The sequence below is a fragment of the Anolis carolinensis genome, chromosome 1 (genome assembly GCF_035594765.1).
Source record: "Anolis carolinensis isolate JA03-04 chromosome 1, rAnoCar3.1.pri, whole genome shotgun sequence".
Lineage (NCBI taxonomy): Eukaryota > Metazoa > Chordata > Lepidosauria > Squamata > Dactyloidae > Anolis > Anolis carolinensis.
The window spans coordinates 86085762-86112524 of record NC_085841.1 but is presented as its reverse complement, the minus strand read 5'-3'; the positions used below and the strand labels follow the sequence as shown (position 1 = coordinate 86112524).

Sequence of the window (26763 nt, the reverse complement as noted above, 5' to 3'; positions counted from 1 at the left end):
GCTTGTGAGTACTAATCACACTCAGTAATGAGTTGCAACAGGCCTCCTCCTCGTTGTCACTGCCTCATTTTTTGGCTGCAAACATCCTCCTCCTTGCATCCAATAAAAGGCTGAACAGGCATTTGATCAATCCAGCTGCTGGCTTTAAGTCAGACTAAAGGGTATTTATGATTGTGGCAACAGTGCTACAGTTATACATAAGTTTTAGTCGCTAGCTGCTCCAATACCCTAAAAGCACTTTATTTTGGATGCTAAGCAAGGTCAGCCCTTACGACTACTTGGATGGGAGATGGCCAGTGATGGGAATGCCCTCATTGCACCTTATTAACTGCCATGCACATGTTTTGTAAGATTAGAGGGGAAACTGTGGCCCCTGGGGGCCATGTACAGCCCATGAGCCACACTTTGTGACTTTAAGGTGTGGGTGAGTATCACAAAGACTTTGATCCCCAAGTAAGAACCCTGCCCTCCTGACAAACTTTCCTTCTGTCCTCTAGCATTGTACAGGATTGGTCTCAATATGCCATAATCAGAAATACTTTTTTTTTGCTTTCCCCCCCCCCAAAGTTTTCACATAAGCGACATTGCTTAGTTTATTCCCTTTACCTGAAAATAAAAATTATTCCACGTTTCATCAAAACAATGATGCAATTATGCATTGGGAAAGTCTTCCCTACAATGACACAAAATATAAAAGCCATTTCAATTATTTCAGGGGCCAAATTAGATAGGTCACCGTTTGTGGAATTAACATGTGGATTAATAGGATTGTGTGTGGTGTGAAGCATAATTGGGAAAAGAAGAGATAGATCCAAAGTAAGCATTTCACATGAAACTTAGAGAACTGCAAGTCAATGACATCAGCTGGGCTCTCAATAAAGAAAAGGGGCCAGGCATGCTCTTATATATGAGAAACAGCACTCCACACAGCTGTCTTCAACTAATGCCATTTATTTAAAAATACCCTGGAACACAGAAAAACATCTGACTTTAAAGAAACTTCAAGTTAACTGAATAGGCCCAGTTCTGTCTTTATCTCTGAGGAGGGGATACAAATCCAACTCTTTCTTCCAGCTTTCTTTTCTGTTTCTCCCATCAATTCAGAATTCTGAGTTTTTCTTTTTAAGGGGCAGCCCATAATATTTGCCTTGCCAGGAAAGGACTTTGGAGGCAAAGGGTTAATCACTTAGATGGGACTCACAACGAGTGTGATTAGTATGAAGTGCATGAATATGGAAATTGGAGGATGCCGGTGCAGTGAAGTCTAGCTAAGTTACACATTAATAAGTGATTTCCAGAATACGGTGAAGGTATTTCAGATAAGCTTAAGGCTGGTTATCACAACAATGAGAAGTTCTTATTTTCTGTTCTCTTCAAAGCTTTGTGTCCAGTGGGATGGACTCCATTCACCCCATCCCGGCCCCATTCAACATATTCCTCACCCTGGGCCAATTTGTCAAGAATCTTATCAGATAAATGTCATTCAAGACCCTTATAGCCTGCAAATCCAAATAAATCACAAATCTATTTTTTGCTAAGTGTGTTAACAGACAGCTCTGGCTTGATGAATTAGTCTTCAGACCTCCACTGAAGTTCCTTTACACCAAACCTGCGCAAAATACAATTTTGACAGTAATTATAATTTGGGCCACTGTTCAACTCTCTAACTATGGCTTGGTAATGAAGTTTCATTTATTAAGTAGTATGTCTTGAGAGCAGCTATGTAGGCACTATCAGTCCACATACCCACATCTTTAGATGAAGTGTTATTTTGCAATTTCATTTTATAAACTGGGGAAAAACATGGTTGCTGTGGAATGGTGGTCAAAGATTCAACTTTTAAAAGGTAAGTTACCCCATGTCCATAATTATGCCTGCTGTTAGTAGATATGTATACAATTATACTACATCATATTATTTATACTGCAGCTTACTACAATTAAATGGAGGTGCCTTAGTTCATTTGCTAATGGAACAGATGAGTGGTAATCTCTAAGTAAACTTACAAAAGTGACTCTAGCCATCTAACACATTTGTTAAGAATATAATGAAGTTTTTCCATTCCTAAGTCTCTATAGATGAACAGAAAGTGGACCTGAATATTAGAGGAAATGCACATTCAACTTTCAGTTTTGTAAACAAAATCCTGCTGAAGGCATGGAATCAAAATTAACATTTTGTTTTTATTTCCTAAAAATCACAAGAAAATCTTGGAGGGAATATGGGGGGAAGGCACTTTAAAAAATCAACATTTTAGGATACACAGGAAGATACAAACTGAGGGAGACCATTCCAACCCTAACTAAACTTTGTTAGAAAACTAAAAAATTCTCTAAAAGGGGTGCCAGGGAGAAGAGATTGTCGGAGATAGGTTCACCACCTAGATTTTCTCCAAGGAAACAGTCCACTAGCAGAATGACATGTGGTAACATGGAAGACAACATGCCCATAGATCATTCATGCACCTAGCAATACCTGCAATGATATCAACTGGGGAAATGGCCACCAAATTCATAGTTTGGGTGTATCCCCAGTCTTCTGGCCTATTTCTCTTCATAAGTATCTACCTGAGAAATTAGAATCACTAGGATATTTTAAAAACTCATGTGTGTGATCAAAGAGGAAAAGTAGTAAAAAAAAATAGGAAGTTAAAATAAGGGGATATATATATTTACTTTGTGAACAGTGACACTGAAATATGCTCTATCATCATAGCTGGTACATGTGTTTAGTACATGTGTTTACTTACGCACACTCTTGGAAAAATATCCTTAGTTTACTCTTAATAAAAATGCCTGACAACATAGCTGGCCACTAGGCAATTCGAGAATTTGTCCTGAGCACTGCAAAGTGGGGTTTTGGCCCTGTAGTTATGGGGTGATCCCCACCCTCTTTCTAGTTCAGATGCTTTTTTGCCTCTGTGTTGACAAGGAACTGCCGTGGCATCCTGGAGTTCCAAACGTTATTCAAGCGACAGGAGCAGTTTTTGAAAACTAATCATACCTCTTTCAATTTCTTTCCGAAGAAACCCACCCACCTGACAGATATAAATACTGCAAGATCAAATTACGTTTGCAGTGTTAATGTCATGTACATGACCTAGCAAATTGGGAGAATATGGAGTAAAATGAAGCAATAAAAATGGATTGAGGCCTTATTGTTGTGTTAGATGTTACTGATCTGTATATAGTACCTCCTAAACTCAAAAAGTTTCAAGTATTCACTGCCTTTTCTTGTTGCTCCGTATCCCAGGTGGATAAGGGTCAATTGTCTGGGAACAGCTATAGAGATAGATTTGGTTTCTTGAAGTGCAAAAAGGGAAAAAAAATGAGTTAAACAATTATTTGATTGAGTCCAATTGATTGAAAAACAGCTATGTTCTTAAATCTTTTTCTTTATGACTTTATGCTGTGCCTAAAAAGCTAGCTTTTCCCTTCGCAGTTGCTAAAGAAGCTGTAGCTGTAGATTTTCAAATCATAACAGAAAGATCTATTTTGTACACAATGCTAAATATTACTTCAATGAGCCTCATTGAGCCTCAGATACTCCATGCCCATGAGGAGGAGATGTCAACTTTGCCATTTTGGCTGTTCACTTCCTCTAAACAAATAATACAAGACATTTTTCCAAATTGTGGGGCTAGAATATGGAGCATATTCTGTTCAAGTATGAGGTCTCTGAGTAGATCCTCAATATTTTGAATTTGAAGTAAATCTATAAAAGAAGTGCTTGAACAAGGTTGTCCGTGTGATGCTGAACTTAATAATAACTCATTTCCTTACATTTAAAATAATTAAAATATTTGTTTAACCAGATTTTTTGTACCATGTTTCTAAAGCTATTACTATCAATTTCTGTAACCTAGTAAGGAGGGGATCTTTCAGAGGTCTGTGCTCAAAATGTGCAAAAACATTTATTTCTTGTAGTGTTCACTGATCAAAAGAACCTCTGCAAAATGCAATATAGTTAAGAGTATATATATATATTATATATGAATCCAATGGCAACAATTCTCAGTGTTCTACCATCTTGTCCTCTGAGAAAAAAACAACCTTCTAGCATTGTTTACATTCACTATCTTCTGTCTAGTATAATTCTTGATGAGTTTCTTTGTTGGGAAGTTCTATAGTTGATTCTATCAGCTGATCCTGCCGGCGGCCCATCCAGCAAAGATTGTTCTTTGTGTGCTTTCTGGAAGAAGAGAAGTATTTTTTTAAAATAATAATAATAATAATTAGCATTTCTATCCCTTCAGACTACTGCTTCTTAAGCTATGGGTCCTCTTAGTTCAATGTTGGGGTCCCAAAACCTAGTGGCTGTTTTAGATATTTGCATGAATCTGTTGTGCAGTGTTTGCAGTGGACTCCGCAGAAGATGCTTCAGTTGTACTTCATAAAAAGGAAAATTGCCTGTCTAGCAAATCTTGTAAATGCTGATTTGTAATCTGTAAATGTTTGATTTTTATACCTATTCTATATACTGGGGGTCATTTTAAAAATTCTCAGGCCAAAAGAGGTCCCAAATGGAAACATTTAAGAAGCTCTACTTTAGATAATGGCTGGCATCCTCTTGGGGAGCTGCAATGGTATAAATAAAAATTACACATTATAAATCACTTATTTGGTCCTTCTTATGGTTAGAATTCTTTAGAACCAAAGTCCCATCCCCCCGGTCATTTCCTGGTCAATGGATAGTGATGGCAGTGTCATAACAGTGCCTGTCTATTTTCCTGTATCTGAAAGCACAGCAATAGCCATAATCCTTGCCTGTTGCTGTGCAGAGCAATAGGCATCATCCTTTGGGACTCCTGAGGAACCCCTGGGATTATATCATTGCTTTGTGTCCAGCAAGAGCGGGATAATTTTCTGCTGCTGGACAAACCTGTTTGGTGCAATCAATCACAATTCTGAGGATGCAGTGAAAAGAGGTCCATGAGGAAGAAAGGATACAAAACATAGAGTTATCTCTGAGAGACAGACAGCAGATGGAGAAAGATGGCCTAGGGCTAGGGGAAAGATTGCAGAGAGAAGGGGAAAGATGACCTAGAAACAGAGGACAGATTATAGTAGTTGAATTGGGGTGGGGGGAAGAGATAGCCTAGATATAGGAAAAATATTGCAGAAAGAAAGGCTAAAGCAAGAGCGACAGCAGTTTGAGCTTTGGACTATGACACTGGAGGCCAGGGTTCAATTCCCCACTTAACAATGGAAATCCAATGAGTGACCTTGGGCAAGAGATGAGTCACACACTCTGAGTTGCCAAAAACTCTGTGATAAGCTCACCTTTGAGTAATCATAAGTTGGAAATAACTTAAAGGCACACAACATAAAAGGGAAAGGTGGTCTAGGGCAGTGATTCTCAACCTGGGGTCCCCAGATGTTTTTGGCCCACAACTCCCAGAAATCCTAACCAGTTTACCAGCTGTTAGGACTCCTAGGAGTTGAAGGCCAAAAACATCTGGAGACCCTCAGGTTGAGAACCACTGGTCTAGGGAAAAGCTGGAATGGACATAAGAAAATCAGGCAGGGGAAAAACTGAGCTCTCTGAAGAAGCTCTGAATGATCAAATAGTTAACGGGATTCAAATGTGATCTAACTATGCATTAATATGCTCTTCCTTGTTCCTGTTACATTTTGATAGAAAGCCTGGTTATACTTACCACAGTAAACCCACTGACCAATGCATCTATTGGTCAATATAGAAGGAACATTTTGAGGCCCAGGTTCCCAATCCGGAGAAGGATCTTAAGGGTCAAGGGTAAGGACAGGAGCTCAAGAGTTTGGAAATAATGGGCCAACCCAGAAGCAGGATCCATTACAAAAGCTCTTTCATATGGGCTTTTAAATCAGGAAGAAAAGAAATGGCTAGGAATCGGTATCAGCTATTTATTCTTTTTCCATTATTGCAAAAATGCGAATTGTCCACAAGATGGCAGAATTTTCCTGTTTAAGGAAACCATTTCATGAACCAGCTTGACTTGAGGAAACATTTCATCCTAGCTTCAATCAATAACCTGTAAAGCAGTGGTTCTCAAGGGTCCCCAGGTGTTTTGGCCTACAATTCCCAGAAATCCTAGCTAGTTTGCCAGCTGTTAGGATTTCTGGGAGTTTAAGACCAAAACATCTGGGAACCCACAAGTTGAGAACCACTGCTATAAAGGGAGAGTTGTACCATACAGGTTTATCACATTTGAATAATTATTGAATATAATGATATCCTAACATTGTGTTAACAACATAGCTTTATAGAATTGCATTTAATACTTACTGTTTGGCCAATTTAATAGATATCTGCTCTAGGGAGCATCCTTTTGTCTCAGGTATAAACATGATGACAAAAGCTAAGGATGCTAGACTCATTAGGGCATAAATAAAATATATCCATGGTAAGCCAATTAGGTCTATGGAATAAAAAAAACATCAGTTAGTGTCAGAAACGTGATAGTTGAGGCTCCCAGGCCTGACAGGTGAGATTGCCACAATATGACAGTTTATTGAAAATGAAATAAAGATACAGACAGTTAAGAAGATAATCAGAAGGTTCCACAAGTTTTGTCCTTAAAGTAAATGTATGTATAAGCATACACATATGCACACTAACAGAATAGCTAGTGAGCGGGTTCACCCTCCCATTGACACAAGAGCTACCAATCACTGCTGCAATACAGATTGAAGGATTCCAAGAAATAAAAATGGCCAATGCCAAGACTGATTCAGTTTAATGTATGCAGGTTCTCATTCTCCTGAAAGTATCTTGCCAACAGATTGTTATCTAAGGAAGCACCCTAGAGGCAAGTTTCATTATTATTATAGTTTTCATTTTGTGTAAGTGCTAAAAATAACATGGCAGAGATATCTAAGCTATGACTGTACTGGGACCTAAAATGCTGAGTGCTTTCCAGATTTTTGGAATTATGTTCAAATGCTGCCAGCACCTGGATTTATTTCTTCCTTTTAAGCTGAATATCAGCCACAAGCAAAACGATCCACATTATGCTCACCCACAGCCCTTCTATCCTTACCTGTTGTAGTCAAAAACGTTGATGAGATTAGGAGGTTAACACCCCAGTTCATGCTGGAAGTTAGAGACATTGCTCTTCCTCTGATCCCACCTGGAAATATTTCACTTAATACCAACCACGACACTGAAATTCAAGCATAAACATTTAACATGTTAATTAAAATGGTCTAGTCCAGCTTCACATGCTTCCAGACTGAACTCGTGACTTTTGTTGAGTTGTTTACTACAGCATGGGTGCTGAAAGCGACAGAGGAGATGTGGGGATCATGGCCAACCTGAACACTTCCGGTGCGATGTTTTTGGAGTGTGGGTAAGCAAAACTGTGGATACTGAGTTTATGAATAAGGGGGTTGTGCTGTATATAATGTAACTGGGGCATCCAAATATTTTGGTATTCACGGGGAGCTACCTGGATACCAACTCTTGTGTTTACCAAGTGCCTACTATATGCAGAAGCTAACTCTCCAATGAGAGCTATTAAATTTACTAGACATGTTATATGAAAATTGGTCATTTATCATGTTTCCAAATTTTGTGAATTAAGATGCAACCATATACAGGTAGCCCCCAAGTTATGAACAAGATAGGTTGTGTATGTTTGTTCTTAAGTTGAATTTGTATGTAAGTCAGAACAGGTACAAATTCAAGAGATCAGTTTAATTTGTATGTAAGTCAGAAAATGTTAATTCCAGTCTGAATGTCTGTCTGTCTGTTTGTCTGGCTAGCTAGGTAGCTCACTAGCTTTAGATAGCATATGGAAAGGTTAACACCCCTAAGGTGTTCGTTTTATTGTCTGTGCTCCTGTTCAGGAGATTTCACCTCACTTTCTGTCCCTGTGATTACTGGATTTTGAAAAATTTGGCTGGTTATGGAAACAAGGATTGGTGAGAAAGCTTCACTTCCCCATGATAACTCTTTCATGAGTGAATTTCCCTTCTGAGGAATAGGTTCCTCTCACTTCCTATTATCTTACCCCCATTCTTAACTATGAGTTGTTTGTAAATTTGATGTTTGTAACTCGGGGATTGCCTGCAGTACATTTCCTGGAATTAAGTTCCATTACCATACTTCTGATTAAATATACATTGGAATGTGCTACCAAGGCAGTTTACCACTTTCAGACTACAATTCCCATTAATCTTGGCCACCACAGGCCAGCAACAAAGCTGTAGTCCTAAACAGCTGAAAGACACTAGATCGGAGAAGGTTGTGTCCGGGTGTAAAAACAAAATTATAAATTCTGGTAGTGGAAACCTCTACCATGCTTTATAAAACCACAGCTACAGGAAGATAGATCACCACCACCACCACCAAAATCGTGGAAGCTTCTTCTTTATCAGTGTCTCCTTTTACTGTTCAAATGCCTTTTTTCCCTTCTAGCAAGCAATCACAGCAACCCAAAAGGATCTTTCCTCCTGGGCAATGCCTACACAGGCACCAGCTTTCCATAATAAACATTTGCAAGTGAAAATCCCATTCTCCAGCTCTCTGCTCAACAAGACCACCTGAATTTTGACAGCTGGCATAGTTCACGGCTCTCTGTCTCCATTAGCTAACACATTTCTGGAGAAGATAAGACTAACACCTGCCCACTCGCTGCCCTTTATGTATGACATTCCAATGTTTGACTGCCAGTTATCAGACTGCAATGGCAGCGTTTAGTGTTGCAGTTCATCCTGGATTACGTATTTAACATGTTACTTTGCTCAATCAAATGTGAATCAAGACTGTGCTTGGACAGAATGTATCATAATACCTTCTTCAGGATGACAGTGAGGGAACACTATGATACTGTTACTAATACATAAAACAGTTTAAATCGCTGGTCTGATGAACAAACCTAGCTCTGTTCCAGCCGTTTCATGCAGTTGCCTGGCTCTCGTCTAAGAGCCCTTCCACACAGCCATATAATCCAGAATATCAAGGCAGAAAATCCCACAACATCTGCTTTGAACTGGGTTATCAGAGTCCATGCTGCCATATATTCCAGTTCAAAATTGACAATGTGGGATTTTATTCAGTTGTGTGAAAGGGGCCTAAGAATCATAGAACACAATCATTGAGGCCCCTTCCACACAGCTGAATAAAATCCCACACCTTTTGCTTTGAACTGGAATATATGGTAGTGTGGATTCAGATAAGCCAGTTCAAAGCAGATGTGGGATTTTCTGCCTTGATATATTGGGCCATATGACTGTGTGGAAGGGCCCAGAGTTGCAAGAGACCACAAGGGTCAGCCAGCCCATTCCCTGCCATGCAGGAACACTCAATCAAACTACTCCTGACAGATGGCCATCTAGCCTGTGTCGGACTCCACCACGCCATTTTGGTTGCTCTTTTCTGGACACCTTCCAGCTTGTCAATATCTTTCTTGAACTGTGGATTTGATAACTGGACACAGTAATCCAAGGGAAGTCTGAGTAAAGCAGGACTTGATTCAGGTCTTACATGCCTTTGAGATACTTTCCAATCAGGGCTATGACCTTGGAGGACTACCTACAAAATAGCCACTGAGCCATGACTAAGCTTATCTGACTTAAAGTCTTTATCAGTTAGTTATCTCATTGATAAGGAGGAAATATATGTTATTTCCTGAATATATATCTGAAGCATCCATTAACTTTCTTTTTAAATATTAGACGTTGCTATGAATATGCAATATTAATAATACAGGAAATAATTTATATTCTTTCTTGACTTTTCTTCTCTGCCTAGTATTTAGAGCAGAAAGCAAGCTTATGGCAGTTTTTCCCCTCAAAGTTCAAAGTACAGTACTGGAAATTATTTTTTAGAAGTTTCAAAGGTACAATTGTGGTCAAAAACAGATTAGGACAGACTTACAGTTTAGAAATGAATGAGGCAAGGAATATCAAAGCCTCTGAAGGAAATGAAGTATTAAGAAGTGGCACCAGCTAAGGGATGATAAGGAACAGGATTATCCCCTAAGTAATGAGGGCAGAATGTCTGAAAGAGCAGAAAGGGGAGGCTGCCAAAATCATAGAATATACTTTCAAAGGGAAGATTAATCAATAGATTAAGCAATAGAATCAAAAAGTGGAAAACTGCCCTGGAAAGAAGGAGCTCAAAAACTGCAATCAATAACTAGACAGAGGTACAAATCCCACCCCAGAAAGGCCTGTCAATTGTGTAATTTGAAACAATGGACAGAGGAGGCCTTACCATTAAGCAGACTGAGGCTATTGCTTCTGAAATTGTATGACAGAAGTGGCACCCACCAATTAGGCACAGATATCTATGTCAAAGTCCAAGGTAAATGGTGTAAAGTAGAAATAAAATTTCAAAACAATTTTAAAATTCCCAGTATTGTGTTCAAGTTAGTTTTAGCTGTCTATGTAACACTGTGTGTGAAGAAATAATGTCAATTTTACCATTCAAACCTAAGTATTATTATAAAGAACATATAGACATGTATATTTCTAAGCTGATAGTCAAAATGTCAGAGAACCTCTCTCTTACAGACCCAACCGGGTACTCACTCGTCTATATAATAAATATATGTAGCACAGTCTACATGGATGTCAAAAGGCAAACTTATGCATAATCTCTAGTATAAGTACAACATTATAAGCACAACAACAGGTAATCCTGGGTAATTTGCACCCATCCCATTATTTCTCTTGAGCCCCCTAGCATTCTTCTCCCTTGGGTAACAGAGCGTGTGTGCTTCACAGCTTAATTTGCGACCCTTAAAATGGCCTACAGTGCAGTGCCTTGGGCATAAAACAGACATTGAGCATAAAACACAGTTTATGGTGAATAAACCATTCCTGATGAGGAAGAAGCTTCCAATCCAGGTGGTTTCTGTTCACAAAATATAGGGAGGGTGTGTGGGGTTGTCATCTTCTCCTTTACCTCTGGCAAAATTATGACTGGAGCGAGGCCTTGTCACAACCCAAGGCTTGATGAACACACAGTTCCATCCTAACTTGGGATGGAAGTAGGATGGAGAAGAGCTGTACTGCCAGCAAGCCCACCCCAGTACCAACCCTTTAAGACAACAACTATCAATGCAGCATCCATCGTTTTTCTTTGCTAAATATTTTCTATGCATACTCTATAATAAAAGATCAGGATAAAGCAGGGAAATATTTTGTAAATAAATAAACAATGCAAAACCTACTACAGGCTGAGCATTCACAATTCCAAAATCTGAAATACTCCAAAATTATCCACATGAGTGTCTAAGTCAGTAACACCTTTGCTATTTGAAAGTTTAATGTACATAAACTTTATTTCGTGCACAAATGTATTAAAATATTGTATAAAGTTCCTTCAGGCTAGGCCAGTGTTTCTCAACCTGGGGGTCGGGACCCCTGGTAGGGTCGTGAGGGGGGTGTCAGAGAGGTCACCAAAGATCATCAGAAAACACATATTTAGGAACACATCTTAGGAACCCTTTTGGCAGAGAAGGCTGGATGTAGATGAACTACAACTCCAAAACTCAAGGTCAATGCCCACCAAAACCTTCCAGTATTTTCTGTTGGTTATGGGAGTTCCGTGTACCAAGTTTGGTTCAATTCTATCATTGGTGGAGTTCAGAATGCTCTTTGATTGTAGGTTAACTATAAATCCCAGCAACTACAACTCCCAAATGACAAAATCAATTCCCCCACCCGAAACCCTACCAGTATTCAAATGTGGGTGTATCGGGTATTTGTGCCAAATTTTGTCCAGTTAATGAAAACACATCCTGCATATCAGATATTTACATTACAATTCATAACTGTAGCAAAATTACAGTTATGAAATAGCAATGAAAATATTTTTATGGTTGGGGGTCACCACAAAATAAGGAACTATATTAAGGGGTTACGGCATTGGGAAGGTTGAGAACCACCGGGCTAGGTTATAAAGTGTCTATAAAATATAAATGAATTTTGTGTGTGATGTGCAAACAAAGATACTCATCTTAAATAGGCAGTATCCTGGACTATTGAATGTCTAGTCATGTTTCATTATGATATGTCCAGGTGAGGACATGGGATTGTTTCAGTCCCATGGGACTGCCTAGAACTGTTTCACCAGTCAAAAGAAGTGGTGACAAGAAGAACCACCCATTGGTGACAGGAAAACCAACACTGCCAGGAACACTCACCTATGACTTTTCTTTTCTTGCTAGAATGTGCTAAATGGAAAAAAAGAGACCAGTTAAGCAAACTCTGGCTACCTGTTTTGTGGGCCAGGAAAGGTGTGCAATATACTATGAAGAAACAAAGGTGTTATCTTACTTAAGAAACAGGTTTAGTGCCCTTTCACACAGCCATATAATCTAGAATATCAAGACAGAATAACCCACAATATCTGCTTTGAACTGGGTTATCTGAGGGCCCTTCCGCACAGTCATATAACCCAGAATATGAAGGCAGAAAATCCCACAATATATGCTTTGAACTGGGTTACCTGAGTCTACACTACCATATATTCCAGTTCAAAGCAGAAAATGTGGGATTTTATTCAGCTGTGTGGAAGGGGCCTTAGAGTTGGCAGATCTACCTAAAAACTCCAGCCCATGGCAGATGAAAGCAACTGTGATTCTTGGGATTCAAGAATCCCAACGTTTGTTTGGTAGTTGTCCTTAGTTATTCATAGGCACCAGTGGGGTATATTGGGAAACAATTGGCTGTCACTACTCCATGGCATTTCAGCTGAGTGGAAAAAGCATGGGAGCTGACGTATGATCAGTTACATTGTTGATGTGTGCCTTCCACTCATTTCTGGCTTATGATAACCCTAAGGCAGGCTTTTCTTGGCAAGATATATTCAGAAGAAGTTTGCCATTGCCTTCCCCTGAGGCTAAGAGAGTGTGGGTCTCATGGCAAGCAGGGATTCGAAAACTGGTCTTCAGAGTTGCAGTCCAGTGCTCAAACCATCACACCATGCGGACCCTCTACCAGTTACATGCTCTCCAACATTTCACATATTAAATCCTGGACATATATGGCAAAGCAATATGAGAGGGCAGTCAAAATGGCAAAAGTTACAACTAGGTGATACTGCAGCAGATTGATCTTGCTTGAATCTACAGAGAAGGAAAAGATTCAGCCCCTCCTTTCTTCTCCAAAATTATGAGATGTGTGAAAACATAGTTTGCATCAACTGAAATAAACTGAGGACAAAGGGTGGAAGTTTGAGGAGAAAACAGCTGAAAAGATGGGGTGAAAGATTATTTTGTCACTGTCAAATCAGATCTTAACAAGGTAGAGAGACATATTCTGAAATCTCCACCCTGATGTTCCTCTACCCTGCTGCCCTTTTCCAGTTGCTATTCGGCAAAGCTATATTTGAGCTGCTAATGTGACAGGGAGAAGACATGTAGGAGAGCAAGAGGCATAACTTGGTACATTGCATTTGGGCATTTAGAAACAGAAGCACCATTTTAAGTTTGAAAGTAGCACTTCTTTTTAAAAAGAAACAGAACACGACCAAGTGGATTAGAAATGGGGGAGGGGGTAAATGTCAAATCCTAACATTCTGTGGGCCTGACTCATGGAGCATCTGAAGCTGGCAGTGCAGCCAACATAATGTATAAGAGATGTGAAGTTTGTAATGGTTCCTTTTCACAACCTCAAGGCAAGTTTGTTCTTGTTTGGTCCTCAGTTGCCTTGCTGAGGTACTTGCAGTGCCTCACATTGTTCACCTGAACACAGGGAAACATTTTGCTTGCGATGAGCATCAGTCATCTTGGATAGGACAGTTTTCCCAATAGCACTGGTGTAAACACAAGGCAATCTACTGGAATGTCTTTGTGCTACTGTATTATTGATCACATGTGATTTATTAAAGTCTCTGAGCAAAGAAAAAGAGGAAAACAAAAAACAACTTATTCCAGCAAAGCTTCTGTGTGTGGAGTAATAAACAGCTCTTGAAATGTTGCCAAGAGTTTATGGTTGTCTCCCATGTTTCAGTACCTGCATTACTAAGAAGTAGAGCTTGGAAATGTTACTTCCAGTGATAAGCGGGGCTTGGAGGAATGTATTCACATTTTTGAGGGAACTAATCACCACCTTTGGCCCCTTGTGCACCCCAAATTGTCCTTTCTCTATCCTAGGGGCTCTATATTTTACTTTTAGGCTGAATACTGTTTTCACAGACACCTAGAAAACAGTAAAACTAAGATATCTACACTTACTAAGTAAAAGCATCTTCACTTTTTTTGTGCACACACGTAATTAGGTATGTGTCACTATCTAGATTTATGAGAGCTTGTCTTTTTTAAAGCAATATATTAGTATTAAGCTGAGCTTTGAATACAATGTGTCAATCTGTTTTAAAAAAACAATGCATTGGTAACGTGTTGCTTTTTCATTTAAAAAAATCATCCTTAATGTATCTCTAAGTGAGTGTGTACATATAGTATATAATTATTGCAAATCACTTCTGCTATATTTAAAAACAAAAATGGCCCTCAAGAACTCAAACATTTGCTAAACTGAGCATGTTGTACAAGCAATGAGTAAATATTTTTTGTTACTGAGAAACAATAGGCTCTTGTGTGTAACATTTTAGACTCACATAACAAGCAATATCTGGGATTGCTGTTAAATCATGTATGTGTTACAGTATTTATTTAGCTAATTTTTAACAATGTAACGCAAAAAAATACAGAACAGTGTTAAAAAAACACTGGGGAATTTTATAGGCCAATGATGAGCAACCTTTTGCACTTGGTGTGTCAAAATTCACCAAAAAACCTAGCATGATGTGGGTGGTGTGTCACTTTGAGAAAAAAACCATAATTTCACAATATATATATAGTTTAAATAACAAAAATATATAATTGTACTATATAACTGTATTTAATAAATTAAAAACTATTTACTACCATTATTTCCACGTACAACAATCTATGGTACCTCTTGCAATTTCCATGCTGATTTCTCTCTATTGTAGTTTCAATGTAGTCATGAATAATGAATAATATAATAATAATATAATAGTAATAATATAATAATATACTACAATAATAATAGAATGATTTTATATGTGTGTGTGTGTGTAATGTGCATAATTTCCATGGAGTAAACAACAAAACCACTGGACCAAATCACACCAAATTTGGCCACAAACGACATTAGTCATCCAATCAATCTGCATGCGGCAGCGTGTCAGCAAAAATGGCTAGGCATGTCAGTGCTGACATGCGTGTCATAGGTTGGCCATCACTGTTATAGGATATGCAGATATGAAAAAGCACTTTATCTCCTTCAAAACATTTTGGAGGATTTAGGTATGTATATATGTAAGTATTTAATATCCCACCTTTCTCTCAGGACAGACCTGAAAGTAGTTCATCCATGATCTACTCATCAGGAGTGATTTCAGAGAATATCAAGATAAATAACCACTCCAATGTTTTATCTTTAGAAAATTGGTTGTATACCTTGATTGTATACCTTGACTGTAATTATTAATGGACTTCTTTTCCCTTTTCTTCAAGCAGCTCAATAAGCAGGCCATACAAATATTTTTTGACTAAAATATATAGAACTAATTTGAAAATACCTCCTGAGTTTCTCTTTCACATCTGGGCAAAGGCCCAAATAACATGAGTGCCGCCTCAGTTAAGTAGAAATGGAAACAGTCTGACTTCCCTCCTAACACTTGGTCCTTTTACATGGTGGAAGAAGCATTTTAAAATAATTTATGCCACAAATTAGTGCCACAATGGAGGGCCCATCCACACAGCCATATAACCCAGAATATCAAGGTAGATAATCCACAATATCTGCTTTGAACTGGGTTATCTGAGTCCACACTGCCATATAATCCAGTTCAATATGGACTATATACAGCTGTGTTGAAGGGGCCTGAGAATGCCCTGCCTTATGAACTCATCAACCCAGTCTCTTGAGAGTAGAGGAATACACAACAGGACCTCCGCTAAAAATATCCAGTTCCAGACAGGTTCATCTCCAGTTTCATCTCTTCTATAAATTCCACACAGGCTAGGTGTATAAAAGTGTATTCATTTCTATCTTGCCTCTCCCAACAATTGGACACAAGACAACTAATAACATATTTAAAACAACAAACTCAAAACAATACAAATCATTAATAGAAGTATAAAGTGTAGAAAAACAAAATATTTATAAAGTTAAAGTATTAAACATTAACAATATTAAAACATATTATAATCCTATATACAAATGTTAAAAATATCACTGAACAGCATTAAAAACCCACCTATTGTCAGTTTGTAAAATCCTAACTTACTAACTAATCACTTACTTAATGGTACATTCCATTGAATCCAAAGATGAAAGCGCTATTTGTGCAATGGAGAGCAGTTTTAACTGTCAGCTATCTATTTTTTATGTACCTATGATAGAGATAAAGATCAGGTGCCTTCAAATTTCTGAAGAATACTCAAATCAGTTGCAGCTTGTATAAAACTGGACCAGGCCTTCTTTAGGTGGCCGACATGACAAAACTTTATTTTGCGAGGTTTTGGGTTTTCTCTAAACCAAGGGCTTTTAATGTTCAGTGACATTGGTCTAAGTGCCTTACACTCAAAGTTATTTAGCAATTAAAATTAAAATAAAGAGTAGAAAAATATGAAACACTTACTTGGTCCAAGTCCTATGGAGAATGCAGCCACATAAACAAGCAACCCAGCCAAAGACAGCCATTTCAGACCAGATCGGACTTCCAAAGCTTCTGTTTTCAGCTGGAATTCTGCTTGGTTTGTGGGATAAACTGTGGCTTCTTCCAAGGTTGTTCTGTTCTGCACTAATGCATTTGCCATTTTAGCCTTCCATTGTGGACTTTTGGTATATGAAGCCATGCCAGCAAATTGCTCCTTCAGAGTTTCATTTGTGGATGTGAGTTTTTCTAATCCTTGGAAAGTGGTATTTTCGAAGGAATGGTTTTTACAAACAGTTGTGGCATTCACATGTATATTAAGCACTACGAAGCCCATTGTGACTAATGACGCAGACATGAGGGAAGAGCCGATACAGAGGAATGTTTTGCTTCCTATACGGTCCACAAAAAGGGTGGCAGGGATTGTACTGATCACTTTAACTGCTCCAACACCAGTAGAAGCCAGGGTTGCTGCCTCATTGCTGTGGAACCCAACCGATTTCAAAACAGTAGATGCATAAAATAAAATATTGGGTTGACCTGTAGTTTGTACGAAAAACACTAGGGTAATTCCAATCAGCATCCGAGCCCTCATGTTGTCTTTTGAACGGAACAGATCCAAGAAACTATACTGACGTTCATCCTTCAAGGAAGATTTGATCACAGCAAGTTCTTCAGTAGTGTCTGATGTTGCCCTGAGCTTTCTGAGTACTTGGCTAGCAGCTTCATCAAAACCTTTCATAACCAGGAACCGTGGACTGGGCAGAAGGAAGTATAAAGCAATGGCCTGAACAATCCCCAATGGAATGACAAGGCTGAACATATATTTCCAGCCATAGTTTACACTGGCAAAGGCATAGTTTGAAACATAGGCAAAAAGGATACCTAATACGATCATCAGTTCATTCAAAGACACAAGCAAGCCTCTTCGATGCGGAGGAGCAATCTCTGCAATATACACACATGTTGCAGTTGAAGAAAGTGAAATGGAAACCCCTATCGCAATCCGTCCTACTATAAGGAATCCATATGAGGCAAAGAGTATCAAAATCAGACTGCCCAGCACAAGTAAACATGATGATAACATGATGGTAACTCGTCGTCCATATTTGTCTATGAGGATGCCACCGGTTAATGAAGCTAGGAAGGCACCAATGAGAAGAGCACTGACAACCATCTCCTGTTGTTGGCATGAAAGTGCTAATATGCTTTTCAGCTGGAGAACAGCTCCAGAGATAACTCCTATTTCATATCCCATCAAAAAACCACTAAGAGCAGCAATGGCAGATGACAGCAGTGTAAGCATTCCACAGCCTGGAATTAAAAAATAGGAGAAACATTGTTTTATTTCTGCATCATCATAAAACAGACATCCTACAGCCCTTTCAAAATGATAACAGGTTAAAACAATGAAGAACTCTATAAAGGAAACACCACATACAAGATAATTAAAATTTCCATCTTTTAAAACCAAACTTCTATGTGGAGCCAGTGAACAAAGCCAGGGTAAAGGAAAGGGATAACATCAAATAAGTTGTGTGAGATCAGGATGAAACTTCCTAAGTCAGGAGTGGAATGTGGTAAAGCAAGTATGGAGAGCTTCACACAAAATTGTGGAAGACAGATTAAATCCAATGGGTTATGGTTTGCCTGGATGTTGCATCAATATTCAGAAAAAGTGTAGCTGTCATCACCCACCTTGATTGGCTTTTCATTCAGTAATTCCATAATCTGTCAGAACATGGATTTGCTAATTAGAATGGGAGAAGAATGACTAGTTAGGAATGCTGATAAGATTATGTTAATAACAAGACATGTCCCTTCATACTGTATCTATTAGATTTAGTACGTTCTTTGAGACATAGGCCGAAGACCAAGAATAATTGTACCAGAAGTACTTTCCAACAAAATGGTTGCATTTTAGATAAGAACAGAGACAGTTTCTGACATGTGCATTATTCACATTCAACAATTCTGTTAGTATTTGTTTGCTCTGTAGTGTCAGTCTTGAACTAGGAACTAAATTAAACAAAAATAGAGAAAGATGGTCAAGTTGTGTTAGTATAGAAACTTCCTACTTGAAAGGAAGAATGTTTCCTCCCTCACTCTTATTCCATACTTCCATAGGTATATTAATTACAATTCTAATTTATTAGACATATTAATCATAGTTTTGATCCTTTTTGCCAGTTTTTTATTGCCACTTTGATGTCTTTATTTTTAGATTTTGCATACACAGGTTTTCATTATTTAGGATGGAACACTAAACCAGAATCAACCGAGCTTGACTAGGACATGCTAGGGTACTAAGCTCCATCAAATTTAGGATCTGATTAACAACTGTTGATATTAATCTGCTTAATCCTTAATTACATAAATTAAATGAATTACCATTGCCATATCCTGTGCTGAAAAATTCAATAAGTTTTTCAAGCATTGTTACATAATGCTTACTTGGTTACAAGCTCCATTTGAAATCAGGACTCTGAGCTCTCACTTATCAGCAACCTCTGGCTTTCTGATTATTAATTAAATCACCTATTGCCTAATATTGTAATGACAGCAATATCAAGAATGGAAGACATGAACAAACCTCAAGATGGTGACTTAGTGGAGAGCATATTGCCATTTTATTTTCATTAGAGAGAGTAAACACTGCCTTCAATAGCTGCAAATCCTGTTTATTATCACAATACAAAAGTAACTGCTCACATTCTGCTTCCAGTGCACCCTTTTGTATGACAACCATTGCTGGATAATATTTGTTTACTATTATCAGGTTTCCTCTTTTTATTAAAATTGTTGGTGGTCAAACATTGTTAACTCATGCTTTTTCTGTTAATGTAAATAAAAAAGCCATGTTCTAGAAATGTATTTTAGCAGCAGAAACCTCTTCATTCATATGATGCTGGAGAGAAATCCCTAGTTTATTAATCATTTCTTATCCCCATCCTAATCTACATAAGGTGGTTTTTTCATAGCTATGATTACTTTCTCTCAGACACTTAAAATGTTTCTGCTTTTAGGAGTGTTGTATGATTTTAGAGCTGTCTGGCCGTGTTCTAGCATCTCTCCTGATATTTCACCTGCCTCTGTGGCTGAAATCTTCAGAGAATCTGATGGTGGTAAAGCAAGTGGAGTATATATACCTGTGGAATGTCCAGGGCGCGAGAAAAACCAATATTCAACAAGTGTGAAGGGTGCAATTAGCAAGTCTGATTTAAAAGTTGAGTGGGATCCATCCATTAGCATGTGAGTAACTGAGAAGATTGCATAGTCATTAGTGAGGGCATCTGACTGGAAGTAGCCTTTGTTCTTGAAGTGTTTATTACCTGGTGTAAAGGACTAAGGCTCTTTCAGGCAGGGGGGGATCTTTTTTATCCCACCGCTGCCACCAATTTGTAAAAGAGGGTAGTGTAGAAGACCCAATTAATAACAAATAGATGTCCCAAATAATAAAAGATAACAGCCACCGATTAGTGGAAATGCAGCCATCACTATGTGGAGAGACACCTTTAGAGTATAAAAGTGCTCAACCACCCAATAGCTCAAAGGAAGCCTTTTACTTTATTTGGTGTTAAAATGGTAGCGCAATTGTGCTGAGGGAGTCTATAGATGACAGAGGCTTTGATGTAAAAAGAACAATATCAAGTTTATTCAGGCACAAGCTTGGTGGTTACAAAAGATTAGAGGTATTCTTATTAACAGTTACAATACTAGAATGGGATGAATCAAACTCTCTAAAGTATCACTTCTTTTACTTAAAGTAGTTAAAACTTCTTCCTCTGCTCCTTTTAACCTGTTACTTCAATGGATCTCTGTGAGTCCAGCTGGGATTGGTTCCCAAAGTCTGAAACTTGGACTATCCAGTGACTTCAAATCAGTCACCCCTGTGATATACTATCACAGATTCTCTGTGCCTTTCCAGGACACAGACTACATTAAATAAGTCACCAAATTTATTTGAAACCGACTCAAAATGAACAATTGAATCTCCTTGATCCCATTAACCTGGAATCAATCTTCCCTGTGCCTCATCAGAGCACAGACTGAGCCTTCACTTTTAAAAACCTCTTCACTTCTCCTCTCCTCGGCAGATGGCTCTGCCCACATCTCCATGGCAACTGCCTCAGAGGAGAGCCACTAAATGGCTGCCGCCGTCTCACACCTACCCAACCAAACCACAAGCACATAGTTAAACACAACAAACATGAATACAAAATTCATACTTCATTACACCTGGTGGCATCCTTTGTTTGGGTGATGTTCACTGACCCTTGATTGCTTGCTGCCTGGGGCCTTCCTGTGTCTGGGTGGTATTCATTAGTTACTACCTTGATTGTGGTGCTTCTCAATACTGGAAGCCAGACTTTGTTCATTTTCATGGTTTCTTCCTTTCTGCTGAAGTTGTCCATGTGCCTGTGGATTTCAATAGCTTCTCTGAGTAGTCTGACAAAGTGATTGTCAGAGTGGTCCTGAATTTCTGTTTTCAAATAATATTCTGTGCCCAGCTTGGTTTATCACGTGTTCATCTATTACTGATTTTTCTGGCTGAAATAGTCTGCAGTGTGTTTTATATTCTTTGATTTTCGTATGGGTGCAGCGTTTGATGGTTCTTATGTAGACTTGTCCATAGCTGCATTGTATGCAATAGACTTCTGCAGTGGTGCTCACTAGATTACAACTGACCACAACTGTAAGATGGACAATGGGTCACTTCTTCACTAACTCAATACCGAAACTGGTATATACCAGTTCATATTAAATAACTCGATTAAGTTTTCCTCCTGGTTTTCCTCTATCACAAGTTAATTCTGATTATTGTCTTACTAGTGTGCTACTTTCAAATATTAGTTTATCCACCCTGAAAATGCCCTCATCTCCAACTAATGTGGCCAACAACACATGATTACACAGCCCAACAAAAAAATTGGGTCTTGGTTTTTTGTCCTGTTCCTGGACTTATTTGGGGGCACTGATTCAGAAAATTACATTAGATAGACTGCATCAGCTCTAATTTCTTAGATATGCTTATCATGGCTTTTTATGGGTAAGAAGATGGTGACTGATAGATGGTATATATTCTGTATCTCAAAAACTAGAGCTGAAAGAGGGAAACTAGTACCATTTTGGAATCAGCAGTTCAAATATATCTAGAAAGGTCTAACATTTGAAACATCAAAATGTGTGTTGGCCGGTAACTATAGTCAGATATTTGTGGAAAGTCAAAGGTTCACATCCCTGCATTATGGGTTTCCTTTTTGTCAGGTGACTTGTGGCATGTAAGTCAGAAACAAAAATATTTTATCTGGTAAATATGGCACTTACTTTTGCCAGTCACCCCAACATAACTCATAGTTTGCACAAAATATCAAACCTCTCAAGTAATTTGAGAGTTCGTAAGCCTTGAAAATAACATGTACCACAACCTTGTGCTAGTATGATTTAATGAGGCCAGAGGGGAGGAGCATGTCAGGAAACTGCCAGGCTGCCCAAAGGCATTTTTCCTAAGATAAAAACATGTAACATTAGATTCTCTTACCTGAGAGTAAAACCTACTGAGCCTAATACTTACTTTGGAGTAGATGTGTGCAAGACTCCTAGTTTCCGGAAAGTACCTAGCAATGACTCTTGTTATTGGTTTCTAGAAGGAAGTTTTCACATGTTTCAACATATCTTTGCAAATTAGTATGTCAGCAGCTATTCAGCAAACATATAAGCTAAATTCCTTTATCTTGTTTGATCAGCAAAGGGAGACTAATAAATGTATCTCTTGTTACTGAAATCATGTATGTCAATCTTCAGTTGCTTCTTTCTAACACTGCCCCCCCCCCCCCTTCTCCATCCCAACCTTTCTGAGATATTTGGGTGGATTCCTTGGAGAAAAAGCTGGATTAGACATAAATAATGCAGCCTGCAAACCACTGGCGACAAGCAAAGCTGAATCTCAGGTCTGCTCATATTTAAGTACATTTGATGGAATATAAATCCAGAGTGCTAAGAATGTTAAAACAGTATGTCCTTTCTGAAATTCAAGTCATGTGCAGTTGTAATCATGCTGCTTCTGTAAACTGGAATCTAGAAAGATGGTGGATGAAAGCCAGCACTAACATAAGACAGAGTGGAATGGCCACCTCAGGCTCTAATTCCAAATGTAAAAAATGAAAGTTTACTTTTTAATCATTGTATTTTTACAAGCACACACGGGAGAGATGTGTGTTAAGTATTATTTTGTTTCATGAGCAAAATAACTGGAAAAAGGTCCATTTACTCATGCCACAAGGTTAGTCCAAAGTGCCAATACTCTGGACCAGCGCAGAGGACTGCTACACGGCCTGTCTTCATCCCGCTGCAACAGCATGACAGATGCCCCACCCTTACCTGTTTCGCGTTTGTTTGCCACCACCACACCGGCCACAAAATTCTGGAGAGCTCCTGGCCATCTCTCAGCACTTTTGCTGATATCAGCAAAGATGCCCATGTGACGTGGAGAAAGGAGGGATGATTCCTCTCACCTCTCCAAGTCAAGTAGGACTCAACAAAGGAACTGTGTATTGCAGCAGCTGCATGGTTGCTGCTGCTGCAACACTAAAATTGACACAGCTAAATGCTATTCTCTTTCTTCCTTGTCATGGAGCATGCATGAGGAAAGCAAGATGGAAGCACTGGCCCATGTGAACATTGGGGCCAGTTTCCAATCAGAACTGGCTCAGGATTGTTCCCCAACTTTTCCTAATGTGGGGAAAAACTGTATTAACCAGTTTTATCCTCAGTTGGGGGCTAGAATGCCCTGAGGATCATGTGAGGGCCCAGCAGTGACTTCTCACTTATTTTGGGGTTTGTGGCCCATTATTTTCAACCTTTGGAAATCTACGCCTGAGGGTGTGCAAGTCATCATCATCATCATTTAATTACTTATTAATCACCCTCCATCCACGATGCTCTAGGCGATTTACAAGATAAAATTGTAAAGGATAAAAATACATACATACAAATATTGATTAAAAAATATTAAAATGGATTAAAAGCTCTAGTAAAGAGCCATGTCTTGAGTGCTAGGGTAAAAGGCCCCAACTCACGCATGGCTCTCATATAGGGCGGCAAGGCATTCCATAAGGCAGGGGCAGAAACAGAAAAAGCTCTGCGCCTGGTCCTTTCCAAGTGCACTTCTCTAGGACCCGGTACACAGAGTAAGTCTCGTTGGGATGGTCGTTGCGACCTCCGATGATGGGAGAAGGAGAGACTGTCCCTAAGATACGATGGGCCCTGGCTGTAAAGAGTTTTAAAGGTCAGGACTAGCATCTTATATAGACCACGGTAATCAGTTGGAAGCCAATGCAGATGCTGCAGCACTGGTGTTATGTGGCATTTCATGGGTGTTCTTGTGAGTAGCCTGGCTGCCGCATTCTGAACAATACGGAACTTTCGGGTCGTGGACATCGGAAGCCCAACATACAAGGCGTTGCAATAGTCCAGCCTAGACGTGACCGTGGCATGGATGACTGTTGCCAGAGCCTCATCAGATAGATAGGGTGCCAGTTGCCTCGCTTGTCGTAGATGGAAAAAGGCCTGTTTGCTGGCAGCAGCGACCTGAGCTTCCATTGTCAGCTGCGAATCTAAAACGACACCCAGGCTCTTAACGGTGGGAGAAGGAGATAGGGCAGCACCATCGAAGGTGGGTAGCAAGTGGGTCAGACCAGTTGAACGGCCATGCCAGAGAATCTCAGTCTTTGCCGGGTTCACCTTCAGTCTACTAGCACGTAGCCAGTTCGACAGAGCCTCCAGACATAAGGTGAAATTTTCTGGTATTGACGTTGCTCCAGGCTCCAAGCGCAGAAGGAGTTGGGTGTCGTCTGCATATTGATAGCAGTCTAGGCCAAAACTCCGAACCAAGCTAGCAAGGGGTCTAACGTAGATGTTGAAGAGAAGAGGGGAGAGAATTGCACCTTGGGGTACCCCACATAGGAGGGAAGATCTGTCGGAGACTTGATCCATATACTCCACGCATTGGCTCCGGTTTCGCAGAAATGAGTTGAACCAATTGAGGGCCTGACCGCAAACTCCGGACATGGCGAGACGGTGAATCATTAGATCGTGGTCAACAGTGTCAAACGCTGCGGTAAGGTCGAGAAGTACCAGTAGCGCTGATCCGCCGCTATCAGACTGGCTACGAAGTTCATCTGTGATGGCAACCAGGACTGTCTCCGTCCCATGGCCAGGGCGGAAGCCTGACTGGAAAGGGTCCAGGCCGGCTGTATCATCCAGAAATTGTTGCAATTGTCCCAGCACAGCCCGCTCTATCATCTTACCCAAGAATGGGAGGTTGGAGACAGGACGATAGTTGGCAAGGGTCATGGGATCCAAGCTAGGCTTCTTTAGCAAGGGACGAACCCTTGCCTCTTTTAGGTTGTCCGGGAAGACCCCTGTTCAAGAGAGCCATTGATGATATTACTCAACGGATCGAGTAGACCTTCCAGGCAGCTCTTCACCAGCCAGGATCACTCAGTAGGTTTCTGTGGTTAAGTAAGGAATTGAACCCTGACCTTTAAAACAGGGATAAGGAATGTGTGGTTCATCATAGGTTCATTTGCATCCTCAGCCCCAACCTTCAATGCAAACTGTAATTTGTTCTTCCATTGATACCCTGTTTCCCCTAAAATAAGACATCCTCAGAAAATAAGACCTAGTAGAGGTTTTGCTGAATTGCTAAACATAAGGCCTCCCCTGAAAGTAAGACCTAGCAAAGTTTTTGTTTGGAAGCATTCCCAACGAACAAAACACCAGAGCATGCAGGTTTGGTAAATGTACGTACCATAGATTGTTGTACATAGAAATATTGGTAGTAACAAGAAATTCTTGATAGGATTCAGTTTGTCTGGTTATGCTGGTTTGTGATGACAACTACTGTACAGTATATAATAAATGTTCATTTTTTTGTTCAACAATAAATGTGAATTCTTCTTCATGGAAAAATAAGACATCCCCTGAAAATAAGACCTAGCCTGTCTTTGGGAGCAAAAATTAATATAAGACACTGTCTTATTTTCGGGAAAACACGGTAGCATTTCCACACTGGGCTTGGAAGAAAAAAACCATCCTCTTTGCCCATCCACCAGGAAAACATGCACAGGCAAAAGTGTATGCAGGTGTGGATGTGTAAGGAATGGGGAAAGAGGAAAGGGTGTGGCAGTATTGCTCCTCGAGACTCAGTAAAACTCCAGAAGCAGCTACAAGATACTCAGACTTCACAAGTAAGGGGATTCTAAAGTACAACCACCCATCACCATACATACAAGCAGATACTAAAATGTATCTATTTCCTTACATATATCTATAGTGGCACTATAATTTTTCTTTGTGAATACAACCCTGGATAAATTTTACTGCTTTACAACGTATAGGGAACTTTCCGTAATGTTGCAAAAATCCAAATATTAATCTCCTGCTCCCCTTTGGCTGCAGATAAATTGCTGACCTCTTCAACTATGTTTGTGTGTATAACGTATTTTTTCTAGTAGGCATATTGTGTACAATACATTTTTTATATTTTTAATGGAAACAGATTTACAGTCCAGGCTTCCAGGCTGGTTTAAGCAGATTTGCCTACATCATTCATGTCAAAGTTGGATGTTAAGGTTTTTTTGGGTTTTTTTGGTGACCTAAGGAAATACTATAGGTGCATCAATTCCACTGGACAATCTTGTCTATCTTTCAGTAGTTGCCTGCAACTTCTCTGGCCCTTCCACCCCTTTTCATATGGTTCTGACTGGGAGAAATGTGATGTGAAAATAGGCTTGAACACACACAGAAAATACACATCTCCTGGCACAACTATTTTATATGAAGAATATAGGAAGAAGAAGAAAAGATGAGTGTAAAATCTGTTTGTTGTATCCAGTCATAAAAATATGTATTAAAATTATTATTTAACACTGTGAACAGATAGCAAGTGCTAAGCAAGGTCAGCTCTGATTAGTACATTGACAAGAGACCTCCAACTAATACCAGGTGGTCTAGGGTATATTTCAGAGGAAGGAAGTTGCAAAACCATGTCTGAATATTCCTTGACCAAAATGCCTCTGAATTTCATGGGGTCACCATAAGAAAGGCACACGTACACACATATATTCATACATAGCA

At 39.3% G+C, this 26763-nt stretch overlaps 1 protein-coding gene across 2 annotated transcripts in view; it reads right to left on the bottom strand.

Annotated features, from left to right (window-relative positions):
• Positions 1 to 3894: 3894 nt before the first annotated feature.
• The window catches only part of slc2a12 (solute carrier family 2 member 12), a 39936-nt gene continuing 17067 nt past the window's right edge, over positions 3895 to 26763 (bottom strand). The window contains exons 1-5 of one of the 2 annotated variants that reach the window (XM_003223310.4): positions 18322 to 18942; positions 16609 to 17937; positions 7022 to 7144; positions 6268 to 6400; positions 3895 to 4191 (exon numbers count right to left, since the gene is read on the bottom strand). In XM_003223310.4, coding sequence (XP_003223358.2) covers positions 4086 to 4191; positions 6268 to 6400; positions 7022 to 7144; positions 16609 to 17929 — 1683 coding nt within the window. In that variant the 5' untranslated portion in view covers positions 17930 to 17937; positions 18322 to 18942 and the 3' untranslated portion in view covers positions 3895 to 4085. Of the gene's footprint in view, positions 4192 to 6267; positions 6401 to 7021; positions 7145 to 16608; positions 17938 to 18321; positions 18943 to 26763 lie in introns of those variants that run through there. The other variant, XM_008114546.2, reaches the window with a different exon arrangement.